Below are 14,589 nucleotides of genomic sequence, written 5' to 3'. Positions count from 1 at the left end.
ATATGAGAAAAATAACCCACCTGAAACAGAAACGATTTCATTATGCGACAAATCCAAGTGGGACAAATTTGTCAAATGTCGGAACGCGTAGTCTTCCAATACATCTATTTGATTATTGTGCAGGTTCAGATGTGTCAGATTTGCTAAACCTGGATGTGGAAAATATAGTCAGAAAACAAAATATGTTGTTGGTTATACAAATACTAGCTATACTCCGCGGTTTTACCCGCTCCGCTCCTGTTGGTCTTAGCGTGATGATATATAGCCAGCCATCCTCGATAAATTGGCTATCTAACATCGAAAGAATTTTTCAAATCGGACCAGTAGTTCCCGAGATTAATAGATATATTTTCATTACAAGTGTTCATTCGATATCTCCAACCAAGCTGTTGTTTTTTTTTTTTATCTTTCATTATTCTGGATCTGTTTTCCCGCCTTAACCACCCAAGATGTTACATTGTTGATAATTATAAATAAAAAAGCTTAAAAATAAAAAAATATATCTACCAGCCAGAACTCTTATCTGTTCTATTTTCCCGCCAAAGAGGCAGATTTGAATTTCGTTTCGAACATGAATAATAAAAAAGAAAAAAACTTACCAGCCAGCGCGCCACGCCGTATACTCGCGAAGGTATTGTCGGCCAGGTGCAGGGTCTCCAAGACCAATAGTGTCGGCAAAGTAGTCGGTCCCACAGGCCCTTCTAGCGCGTTACTTGACACGTCCAACTCTTTTAACGATTTCGCTCCCTGAGGAAGGGTTAACTTTAGTACTTTAGCTTTGTGTAGTTTGGGGATTATTTCACAATGCGGGGTAACTTTCATTATTGAAATTAAAACTTAAGTCATTCTTTAATGTAGGTTATATTTTATATTTTCTCTATATTAATGAAAAAAATATATTAATTTAGTGAACAGCTAACTCGTATTCAAACTTTATTAAAAGATGTTGCTGGTTTAACATCTTCTCTGCTCGAAATTAGATTGAGTTCCTAAGATTCTTATGAAATTAAGTTATTTTATCATCAAATACAAACTACATTTTCTCAAAAATCAACGTAGTTCGTATGATATTTTGAAATTATTATTTCTATATACTTACTTATCTACAAGAACACTAACGTAAACCTAAATTGAATTGTCTACATAGTATGGCTGCAATGTACTAGGACAACATGAGCCACCCAGAAGTGCACCTAATATCAAGAAACTTGTTGTTCAATCTTCATACCATCTTCATACAAAGCACTGCCTTTGCCTTACTTCAAGAGTATTTGAGGCTCATACATTATTCAAGAGTACATGCAGGTAGGATTAGCTTCGATATAATATGGTTTGATCACTATACTAGAACCTCCGGAATGGGAAAGTGCTTCAAATTCGCATATTTATTAATTTTAGGTATTGGAGAGGTAATGAAGATTCAACTAGAAATTACAACTACGTAATAAATGTTAGGTAGGCGCTAAGGACGGTTAATAAAAGTAAAAAGGGAAATCAATTTCGTTCATTTAACAATTGGAATATTATTAAGTTTCATTAACATGTTAATTATAAGAACTATATAGACGTAAAATGAATTGAAATAAGGGCTGCATATTAATTATAAATTTTAATTATACTGATTACATCACCCATTTTTCTAAAGCTTTATAACGTTTGCATTTAGAAACACAATTTTATGGACACAAGACAATACAGATTATTATCATGGATGCTCCATGGATTTTCTACTGTGGATTTGTCAATACATTTTGCATTTTTCATTGCTACATTGCACCGTATATTATACAGTATATAATATAACTACTCTGAAATATCCCTATATTTTGAAGCCTGGTGACTTTTCAAAATATAGGGCAAGCAATGTGGTCATTGGATTTTCTTAGTACTAGAATATTTAAATGCAGTATAAAAATCGTCAAAATATGAATTAAAGGTGATGGTATAATGTTTAAGTGCCACAAGTTCTAGCCTTTGTAAATTTTCCTATACAAATGGTTATATCTAACCTAAAAATAATTTTGCTTTGCTCTGTTGAAGTTACCACTATTTTATTTTTCACCTTTAATTAAAACCAACCTGTTAAAATACCTCAACTTTAATCTAAAATCCATTTTTAACGTCAAGAAGCTTATCGATCTCTATAAAATTGTATAAAATGATATTTTCATTAAAATTGCTTACCTTCAAAGACGACAAAGCGGCAACCTTAAGCAAGTTGCCTCTTAACCTCAAAACTGATAGTTTTATTAACGGCTTGAAGGCTTCAGGGGAGATACTTGTTAGCTGGTTATCGCTTATATCCAAGTAGGTAAGGTTTTGTATACCCTGAAATATGTTATCTTATTAATAAAAAGTATATGTATTTTTATGAATAGTGTAATTTAAATTTAAAAAATTATAATTACTTAGATTTCATTATTTGTATAAATACACATTAAGTTAATAAACTCGAGAATTTTCTTCTCAATTTGATAGTGTTTTTCTGTTGAACATAATATTCAGTATCGGTAGTAATGATATTCAGTTATTTATAATTTACCTCAGGAAAATAATAAATTAAGTGGTTTATTAATTTAATCCACCGCTATTAAGTCGATCTTTGATCTCCAATCAAATATAAAATATAGCTCGTAAGCTAAACAATCAGGTTACCTACGTTTCATTGATTTATTTCAGATTTAATCATTTATATTTGTGTATGAATTATAATTTAACTTTTAAAATAATAAAATTCTTTAAAAAATAATCCAGCTGTTCAGAACTGGACAAAATTTCACAAGCTTTCAAATAAATAAATAATCATCAAAATCGTTTCATCTCATTTAATTATTTATTTATTTATGACACTTTATTGTACATATAACAGGAATTTAAAATAAGAGAATACATAAAATTGGAAAGTGTACAATAGGCGGCCTTATTGCTTAAAAGCAATCTCTTCCAGGCAACCATAAAAATAAAGGACATGTAAGACATTGGTAAAAAGCGAGGGCGCATCAAAAAGATTTAAAAAAAGAATAGATTATTAGATAACACAAATAATTCATTACTTATTAAAGAATAGACATAGATAATTCAGTATATATGTATTAATCAAGTTATATTTATATTATACATACAAATTAAATAAAAATAATAAGTTAAATACAAATTAATAAATATATTTAAATATATATATTTATATATATATGCATATAAATACATATTATACATGTATATAAATACATATTATACATAGTATATATAAAATATAAATACATATTTATAAGATAAAAAGGAAACTAAATACTGGAGAAAAAGTGCTCTTTTACAAGTGACTTGAAATGATGTGGTGTTTTGGCGCGTCTGATAGTCTCAGGAAGAGCATTCCACAGTCGAATCGCTAGGACGGTAAAGGAGGAGTTAAAAAAATTGGTATGGTGAATAGGGGTGGATAGGAGAAGGAGATCAGAGGAACGAAGGGAAAGGGAACTATTGGAGTTTAAATAATGAAACTGATTTTTGAGATAGACAGGAGTTTTGGGGTTAAACAGGACAGAGTACAGGAGTTGAAGGATGTGAGTATTCCGGCGAAGGCGAATAGGTAGCCAGTGTAATCTTTTGCGAAAATCAGAAACATGATCGAACTTGCGCAAGCCGAAAATGAATCTGATGCAAAAGTTTTGCAGCCTCTCGAGAGCATCAAGTTGATATTCGTGAAGATCGGGATAAGAGGAGTCGGCATAATCTAGGAGAGGAAGCAAAAGGGATTGAGTCAACGCAATTTTGGTAGAAATCGGCAGGAAGTTGCGTAAACGACGGAGAGAAGAAGCAGAAGCAAACACTTTTTTCTGCACTTCCTTGATTTGATCACACCAAGATAAACTTTCGTCCAAGTGCAAGCCAAGACTTTTCACCTTCTTACAGAAAGGAATCACTGTACCGTCTACCGCAATACTAGGTAGGGTTTCCCAGTTTATACGACCTATAAGCTGTTTACTGCCTAAAATAATAACCTTGGTTTTGTCAGGATTAATTCTTAAACCATGGTCTTTACTCCATTTAACGATGGTGGCTAGCTCAGTATTTATACGAAAAATCTCATTCGGTAGTTCTGATAATGAGGCGTGCGAATATAATTGGAAATCGTCTGCATACATATGATAAGGAGAATTAATATTACTGGATATAGAGTTAATAAAAATTGAAAATAAGAGAGGAGACAACACACCACCTTGCGGGACGCCAGCAGATACGTTGCACCAGGAAGAAGACAAGTCTTCAACCATGACACGCTGCCGTCGTCCAGACAAGTAACTTCGAAACCAGTCAATAACCGTTGGAGATATGTTGAGAGAGCGTAGCATTGCTAACAAAACATCATGATCGACGGTGTTAAAAGCGTTACTGAAGTCAAGTAGAGAAAGTAACGTTAGCTGCTTGTTGTCAAACCCCCGGCGAATGGAATGAAAGGAATGAATCTCATTTAATTATGAAATATATAAAAAAAAACTTATTGTAGTTTTCGTTTTTTATTAATTGCAATTAAACGACACTGAATTAATTAATCATTCGCATTCAGTGACCTACAATCGTCGATTAGAATATTTAAAAAAAAATTTAACTCAAATGATGAATTTTTTCACAAGAAGTGTTTTCAGGTTTCACACATGACGGACAGGAAAATTTTTTGTCCTATTTCGGTGCTTTTTTCCAATTCTATTGAAGTAAATCAATTTTTAAAAAGTATGGGATTAATCTCCATTAAATTATCTCGACAATAGTATGCAAAATATCTTGATTCCGTGAACTAACAAGGCTATATATCTTATATATAAAAATGAATCGCAAAATGTGTTGGTAAGCGCATAACTCGAGAACGGCGGAACCGATTTCGATAATTCTTTTTTTATTATATTCCTTGAAGTACGAGGATGGTTTTTATGTAGAGAAAACGTAAATATGTACCACGGGCGAAGCCGGGGCGGACCGCTAGTAATATAATAAGAATAGCTGCAAAAATGAGGCGAAAAAAATTTTTCGATCGTAAAGCACTCTCTGATGCTACGCATCATGAGTCGTGCAAAAATACAGTCGAATTGAAATCCTCCTCTTTTTTTGAAGACGGTTGATAAATTGGAACAAAGCATAATTTTACATTAAAAATTGATTAATATATGTTTACCTTAAAAGAATTAGCATCCAATGAGTGGATTTTGTTATTAGAAAGATCCAATCGGTCCAAATAAGATAGCTTCGACAGGGCTTCCGTCGGCACGGCTGGTAACTGATTATTTGGAAGACCTAGGAAAATAAAACGATTACTTCTTACTTGTTTTCAAGGTAATTACACTAAGTTCGGATATTAGTTGACCTAGTTCAGACAAGGTAAAAATGTCTATGGAGTTCATATAAATAATTATTGTCGTAATTTCCTTATATTTATTTTATAGGCTCTTACATAAAATACCTGTAGAAATTGCTAAACTTTGGGGACACGGATAGGATTTCTTATATTTTCATCCAAAAATGGCTGACCTTATTAGTATACTAGATTTCCGCCCGCGGCTTCGCCCGCGTTTGCAAAGGAAAACCCGCATAGTTCCCGTTCCCGTGGGATTTCCGGGATAAAAACTATCCTATGTGTTAATCCAAGTTACTCTCTATATGTGTGCTAAATTTCATTGTAATCGGTTCAGTAGTTTTTACGTGACAGAGTAACAAACATCCATACATCCTTACAAACTTTCGCCTTTATAATATATATATTAGATGAAATAATATTATGAAAATAGATATTGATTCTATTCTAGATTTTCATATGGGCTTGGACAGCACACGAAAACTTATCATTTTAAACTATGAAATGATTAATTATTGTAACTATGTAACACACACAATTTTTTTAATGAATACAACTGAAGAGAAGCTGAAAACTAGTAAAATAGGTTATTATAATGTTAATACTAATATAGAGTACATATACAACACTAACCTAGCGCCAATAATGTAGATGCAATACTAGTGAACGCGCCCTGCTGCACCCGCTTTATATCTCCCGAAGATATCACCAGACCATGTAGAACCACACCAGCCAGCTCAGATACGGACGCAGAGGGTAATGACGTCACATCTCGCAGAGCACAGTCTAAAAGAGTGCATCTAACACACTTACCTAGCGCTAATAATGTAGATGCAATACTAGTGAACGCGCCCTGCTGCACACGCTTTATATCTCCCGAAGATATCACCAGACCATGTAGGCCCACACCAGCCAGCTCCGATACGGACGCAGAAGGTAATGACGTCACACCTCGCAGAGCACAGTCTAGAAGAGATACAGCTGTGTTCTTGTTTCGAGATCTTTGTTCGCGAAGGTGACGTCCGATTATCTGTAACAAATAATTTGTAGGTTATAAGGTAACTACTATTTCAATAAGCCTAAAAAGGATATATATAGGAAGTCGCATTTATTTAAAAAAATCGTTTGTATGTTGGAACAATCTAATAAATTCAATATGTATGCATAAACTTTATATTGCATATGAGTGTAAAAAAATGTATGTTGTGACAGAATATATTCAACAATATTCAAAGCTAGCAATAGAAATCATTTAAACTAGCATAAAATAACATTTCTAGTATATTATGGCCATTTATGTATACTAGATCATTTAGCACTTTAGCAGTAAACAGTCTAATTATTCTAAATATTAACAAAACATTAATTGCAACACAATTATTAATCAAATCACTACAAATACATGAATTGTGGCATCATACAATACTAATAATTTAGCCATTTAATGAAATACTTAATTGGTTATTACTGAACTAATGACTATAATTACTACTTGATGATGTTATTATTGCATATTTATTACGTCCAATCTCATAAACATTAATACATGTATAAAAGGATCAGATTCACAGAACAATATACATAAAAAGAAATTAGTAAGTTTATATGTATTACCAGAGAAATATACATGAAAAGTAATAGTAAGTCTTTATTTCTAAAATTTTACATGGAAGTGAGAAAATATGAAAAACACAACAGAATTGATCTTTGTGTAATATAAGCATAGAACTATTCAAACGTCTTACAACTTAAAAAAAATTAAACATATTCCATTTCTAAAAAATATATTACTTTAAAAACTACACAACCACATACCGCGATAGATATAAATTTAAAATAAACAAAACCTTGAAACCATTACGCAATACAGTACGATAACAATTTCATGAATGGCATCCTTATATTTAGAGAAAGCAGAACATTAATTAAATTTTACGTTTACTTGAGTAACACAAACTAAGCGAGGCCCGTACAAATTGCCCTTCTAGCTCAACGATTTAATTCCACGAATGAATTCGATACCAATCATTCAATTTATTTGAACTGAAACAAATTTGTCCAATCCCTGTTTGACGTAGTTTTAAAGGATCGTCGACAAAATGGAATAGAACCTGATTGAATAATGAATATGTATTAAAACGGTATTAACTAACTGCTTTGTATTGTAGTACGAATACTCGATTTCTATTACTAGAAAGAATAACACTATATGAGAGTTCGTGTTCAGGAGGATTCGCAAAGTTTTCTTTCTACATTTTTAAACATACCAGTATTGCACGCCTCATAAGCGAAGCGTTGAGGTGGGTACTACTGTCGCTTCGCGCAAAACATCTGATTTTTCAAACTTAAAATGTCTTTATGTATCATACATTGCACTTGTAAGATAATACATACACACACATATTAAGAAAAAACACTATTTTTAACATTCATGATATTTTTGATGTCATTTTTGTTATTTAAACTAGTTAAAAAACAGTTTAAAAAAGTTCTGTCTTGGACGTCCGTGTGTCTGTATGTGCGGATCCTTTTTCTTGTTAACACGATAGCGACCGAAATACTTTACTAATCGAGTCTTTTTTTTTCTCTTACGCTTGAGTATGCTCAGGAATAGAACCCTTTCATTTTTCAGGGTCTGATTCGATGTGGTTTAATTGTTATTAAATAAACAAAAATAATAATAAATAATTATTAAAAAAAATTATGAGGCGTGCACTTTTGGATTTTCCAAATTATTTTGTAATATGGATAGAATAATACTTTTATGTTTAATTGATTCTCTTCTTTATCAGATTAAGCATTATAAATCAGAATTGCATTTAAATGCCAAACTTAGCAAAAAATAATATTTCCTCTATACTAGAAGAATTTATTGAAGAATGTAATATTAGCTATACAGTGCCGTTTCGTCGTTTTTTATACTATGAATTTCTTTGCAATCAGAAGTATTATAGTATCGTCACAGATTAGAGAATAGTTACTTCGTATCGTCGTAACACATGAGTTTAAAACTACAATCTAACGCTTAAACTTTGTTCATATCAAGTTATCTCATCTATAAAAAGCCTATTGATTTCAACCACACCTTCCTGTGTTATCTGAGAATGCCCTTTTTTAATTAAATCATATAAAAAAGGTATTGCAGTAGTAAAGACTAATAATCCCAGCTCAAATAAAAATTAATAATGGAAACCGAATGAGCGCATATTCGCGCATCTCTTAATAGATCTTTTGATCTTTGCGAATTCAATTTTCCGTCCATTGTCATGTTCAATTCATATTTTTTCGCTTTAGTCTTTGGAACAGTATTGAAAGATTTCTCATTAAATTCACAAATTAAAAAGAAATTTCCAATTTGTGGTCCCTTTGAAAGAAATTACTGTAAGTTACTCGAGTTCTAAATGTTTTTCTTTATTTTTGTTTTTCTAACGAACGGCAGATCTTCAATTAATGTTTTTCTTGGAACTGTCATCATATTTAAAAGGCTCATTTTGTAAGCTTTGAGTATTGACCGTGATCTTTACGTTGTTGAATTGTTATCACCGTATCATTATTTTCCTGTTTTTTTTTTTTTTTTTTTTTATGTTATGGGAAGGCAAACGAGCGGACGCACTGCCTGGTGGTAAGCAGGTTGCGTCGCCCATAAACCATAACAGAGGTTATGGTTGTTGCCTACCAGGATTAAGGGATTTGGAAGGAATTATGGAGAACGGGGCGAGGATGGGAGGGATTAAGGATAGGAGAGGAGAGGATGGGTAGGGGATAGGAAGGGATGTGGGCCTCCGGACCCCTCACTCACCGTACGGAACGCGACAGTAAACTGTCACTATGGCGCCGATATTCTGTGAGGGTGTGGTACCTTCCCCGGTGCGAGCGTGGCCCAGTTCGTGCCGAAGCATGCTCGACTCCCACTCAAGAAATAATCCTGTCTAATAATACTCCTACTGTTTTTCTAAAAATAGGAAATTATATTCGGAGTTTGGTTTTGGGTATCTTATATCTTGTTGGATTAATAAATTTAATTTTTAACGGATTTTAAACGCGATTTATTCATTATATTATTTTCCCGACGTTTGAACACTTTCCAGCGAGCGTAGTCACGGGCAGAGTGAGGGGCAGACTGACCCAGTCTGCCCGTGACCACGAAATTTCTGGAATTTTATATTGTTATGAATTTTTCTGTAAGTGTAAACTATTATTATCTATTCAGCAATGTCAATAGTAATTCTACATTCCATATAATTCTATTCCACAAAGTATCGGTTTGTCTCAAATTATTTCTCTATCTAGAAATGGATATACTTTTTCGTAGGTGGATAAAATGTATTAGATCATCATTATATCAGAGATGGCCATCAATCACAGCTCAAACCTTAGACAACATTTTTGTGTTGTCACTGAAAGAAAAAATATCACTCACACAAATGTTTGCGGTCAGTAATAGAAATGTGTTTGGATTCCCTCTTTTGCGGCTTTTGTAGTTAAAGAGTCGTAACATTTAAATATAACATGTATTCCTATAAATAGAGCCAATCTGTACTACACAATAGAATTTAGTCTCAATTTAGATATTGGTGGATCTAAACTTTTGACATAATGTAACCCTAATTTATCATTTAAACTCTGATATTTTGACCAGATAGTTTGAGTATAAAGGTTGTACAATGTACGTGTAGGTGTGCAGTTCCAACTCAAATCGTAGTAAATTTTGACTTCTATAATCTATATCATTTTCTATTTAGCAGCTTTTAGAACTTAGCCTTCGATCAAATTTATCCTCGTTCGATTGTCCTTCATGAACTTATCTGCATAATGATTATATTTCCAAGCATGTTTTCCACACATTAGACATATTTATTACAGTTTATAAATGGTAAGCTCTTACACTATTACACATAACTTGATATTTATTTACCTCTTCGTTCGTAAACATCACTGATGGGTTATGAGATATCGTTTATGAAAGAAAAAGTAATAATGGTGCGAAATCGTGTGTTTATTCTCACATAGAAATGATTTTCATTTGTTACATTCCCCTAAAGCCAGTTTCACAACCTCTGGATATGTTCTCTTTAGCTTAACATGCTCTTATTAACTTCATCTGTATAATTGTATGTTTTATGTAACCGACTCCTTTAGACTCGATTGAATCCACATTAAACGGACCGATTTAATTCAAACCTTTGTTCATTTATCAAGGACCGATGACATAACAATAAATTCATGACTTATTATTAATTTTTATCAGTTACTTTATCAGCAATTCTTGAAACTGAAACTTAGTGTCTATAAAAATCATATGCGATATTAATGTTTTTATATCTAAGTAGCTATCTAGTTACCCCTTTTCCTCTTAGACAGTTCTTCGACAATTAAAACAGAATTAGTTACGCGAAATCCACTCCTCGTACTAGAATCTAGTTCTGAATTCCGGGAAACACTTAAGCTAAATTAATTTCTTGTACCTAATGTTAATTCCAATAACATACATGAATATGAATTCTTATTAATATTATAAATGTAAAATTTGTCTTTAAATGTTTGTTAATCACCCGCAAACCAACCAATTGACTCTTGGATAACTTATTAATAATAAATTTAATCTAGAAATAACATTTTCGTTGGTAGTAACAATAAATATTTATTTTTATGTTATTTTAATTTAGAGACCACTTAACAAGACCATCGTATCCGTATTTTTACAAAGAGGAAAGGCATACTTATTTCTCTATAATCTAGATAATATAAAAATGAATCGCAAAATGTGTTGGTAAGCGCATAACTCGAGAACGGCTGAACCGATTTCGATAATTCTTTTTTTATTATATTCCTTGAAGTACGAGGATGGTTTTTATGTAGAGAAAACGTAAACATGTACCACGGGCGAAGCCGGGGCGGACCACTAGTGTTACATAAAAATAAGCAAAGTCACCAACTATAAAATTATAGAAGCTTAATTTCAAGAACTCTGAAACTCCTTGAGACTATAATAGAAACACGTAGAAAAATTAATAGCGAAGAGAAACTAAGGACGTTTTGTATAATTTCCTTACTTTTCGTATCTATTTACTGTGACTTTGTTTTAAATATGTGATGATAATATTGATAATTACTTATATCTTGTTGATGTGCATCTTTATGTGAGTGAGGCGTTTCGTTTTTTAGGTTAGTTTCTATACTGTTAGTATCTTCTTACTGTGACACTTTATTATAATATGTATAGTGCGATATACCTGTAGAGCAGTAGTTTGGCAGTAGGTAGTATTATAATATACATGACGATATACCTGTAAAGCAGTATGATCGCCAGCACAGCGTAACGTATGCGGCAGATCGCAGGAGCACTCCGCGGAGGGCCTCGAACTCAGCTCCGGGCACAGGAACTCACCAAACGTGTTTGAGATGAGGCACACCAACGTGACCATTAGCCACATTCTGTGGACAAACATAGTAGTTAGTAGAGTAAAAAGAATTACCAATACATAAGCACATATAGACGTTTTATATGTAGAAATCGAGAATGCTTCGACAGGAATAGGGCTAGTCATACCATATATTTTAAAGTTGGCAATTCATTTGCAGACCAATCTTCCTTTACACATTATTCAAAGTTGGCAATTCATGTACAGAGGCGTAAAAATGATCATGGATGTTAATCGTTGTGTTGAGAATTTGGGAGTTTCATTCTAAATTTATGTGTATTTTCTCTTTAAACAAATATCTGCTGTTATTGCCACGCATCCCACTACGCCATCTGTAGTGTATCTTTTTTGTAACTTTGACTTTAAAAAAAGTATCACGTGGGTGTCCTTCATGAAATAATATGAAGATACCTCTGTTAAAGAATAGTCAGATTCTCGTAATCTTTAATCAAAATTACCACACCCTCACCAGAGAAATTGTAGCTAATCTAGTCAAATTGTGGCATAATTTCCACGCTTATTATACATTTCGAGTATAATAAATTCTGGAAAATGAAAACCCTTATCACTAATTATTCTTCCTATCAATATAAACGTTCGCTATTCCTTGTTCCTGAATATATTTTATTTATTATATCGATTAAATTACGTCCATGTCATTTACTACCTAACCTTAGTACCTAACCTTACAACTTACAAACATTATCCTCTTTTATTTACTTGACTTAATACAAACATATTCATAGAATCCATCTAATCGAATATAGAATAAAAATGTTTGCTATTCCGCATATACAAAAAAAACACCGTCATAAAAATGCCAATAGCAAGAAAATCCCAAAAATCGACATCCTTCACGCAAGTACAGCAAACTTACAAAAGCGGCGACTCAACAAAAGGTCTGCCGAAACATTAATTCAATACGAAACTAAGAAAACACCGCTGACTGAAATAAAAACGATTTCAAAAGCTGTTCTGGTCATATTATGTGGTACTTGTAAAAGAATTGCCACTGCAATGCGTGTGGTTGCGACATAATGGGATATTTCCACTGAGTGACGGCCGGACGAAGGAGCTGGCTGGTATACGGTAGGAGCAGAGGCGTTTTCTATTTAAATAATCTATACTAATATTATAAAGCTGAAGAGTTTGTTTCTTTGAACGCGCTAATCTCAGGAACTACTGGTCCGATTTGAAAAATTATTTCGGTGTTAGATAGCCCATTTATCGAGGAGTCCCAGGCTATATATCATCACGCTAAGACCAACAGGTGCTAAGCAATGCGGGTACAACCGCGGGGAACAGCTAGTACTTAATCTTAACAGTACAAAAATATAGCATCGAATAAACAATACAGCAAATGTGTAATGGTTTTTTTTTCTATGTCCTAGTTCTATGTTTGCGATACATACTTTAGAATTTAAGTAACATACATATCTACCTGAATGTCAGTGAATTGATAAACTGATTAAATAAATACAAAAAAATATTGAAGTGAAAGTCTTATTCCGTTATTTGTCATTCATCATCATTATATTGTCACACATTATCAAAATGCAATATGTTCTTGCAAATAGCGCTCCAATCAAACCTATAAATAAAGTTAAGGTACTGTATTTTTATACATTAAGCTCTTGTATATTTAAGATTGAGTCCTTATCAACAAAGAGGCACAACTTCCTCATTCGCTTATAACTTGCCCCTTATTAGATATACAGTGGGAATAACAGCAAATTGCTGGACTATTGATAACATAGGGTGACGGACGGGCTACGACCCAGCTGTCTTCGATTTGCATCTTGATGTATGACCTATATTACTGATTATACCCACCTGTTACTAGAACTACCTTCCTCGTGCGAATTAGAATGCGCCACATGTACCACCAAATTATATTAGGGTTATGCAATTATGTCAGACTTCTAGGAAGCTCTATTGGTCAGTAGATACTATTCGTGTGAATTAACCTTCTAAGGTTTTTGATAATGCCTGTTTTAAATGTCTTCGCAGACACAAACTAACATTTAAAATTGTCATAGAAAGCAAAATAAGCAGTTTCCATTTTAGTATTATTTAACCCGACGTATCGATAGCTACAGTGCTCGTTATCACGGATACACTAAGGTGTCAATTCGAAAAATTGTTTTGTTAGACTACCTCCACTTTTCCTTTACATTTTATGTGTTATTTTTTTTTATCGCACTCGATATTTTTTTCATGTTCTTAATGAATCAAATCATGTTATTTAAACACGGTGCAGATCTTGGTGTGAAAGTGAAATTTTGAAACTGAAAAAGTGTTCGGGCCAATATTTTGTTATGTTTAAAGTACGAGACCATTTATACCTTTACATGCAATCGTTATTATTGCTCATGTCTAGAAATAATGGAAAAACAACATACAATAATTTATTAAAACTTTTGACCATTAAACAAAATTTAGGACCGCATTGCAAGAATATAATATGCCTATTTTAAAGCTAAACTTTTTGCTCTGCCAATTAAACTAGACCTTCGTACTTACATTCAGAGCGAAAAATTTCATACATTGTTTTATGATACAAAAGGGACGGACGGGTCATTTTAAATTGGTATCGTTTATCAACATATGAATGTTTATGACACAGGCAGTTACGTAGCATTGTTTAAAAGGTTTGCAAAAATGTTGGACCTCTCATGTTTATGAATTTGTTTAATGACTGCGTATTTTTTGGTGGCGTTAATTAAACATTTTTTTAACAGGTCACACAAATAATTTTTAGTGTAGGTACATCTTCCTTATTAATGATGTCTAGATCTTAAAATTTGAATATAGTCCGAACAT

At 32.8% G+C, this 14,589-nt stretch overlaps 1 protein-coding gene across 1 annotated transcript in view; it reads right to left on the bottom strand.

Moving 5' to 3' along the window:
• Positions 1-14,589, bottom strand: part of LOC149898635 (uncharacterized) — a 69,490-nt gene that overhangs the window by 9,326 nt on the left and 45,575 nt on the right. Inside the window, exons 2-7 of the mRNA XM_090115001.1 lie at positions 11,632-11,779; positions 6,158-6,374; positions 5,168-5,286; positions 2,185-2,328; positions 600-747; positions 21-149 (exon numbers count right to left, since the gene is read on the bottom strand). Coding sequence (XP_089971127.1) covers positions 21-149; positions 600-747; positions 2,185-2,328; positions 5,168-5,286; positions 6,158-6,374; positions 11,632-11,778 — 904 coding nt within the window. The 5' untranslated portion in view covers position 11,779. The remainder of the gene's footprint in view (positions 1-20; positions 150-599; positions 748-2,184; positions 2,329-5,167; positions 5,287-6,157; positions 6,375-11,631; positions 11,780-14,589) is intronic.

The sequence above is a fragment of the Colias eurytheme genome, chromosome 22 (assembly GCF_061535395.1).
Source record: "Colias eurytheme isolate Ceu_HAF_F1 chromosome 22, ilColEury1 Martin Lab GWU primary, whole genome shotgun sequence".
Taxonomy (NCBI): domain Eukaryota; kingdom Metazoa; phylum Arthropoda; class Insecta; order Lepidoptera; family Pieridae; genus Colias; species Colias eurytheme.
This window is presented reverse-complemented; position numbering and strand designations above follow the sequence as displayed.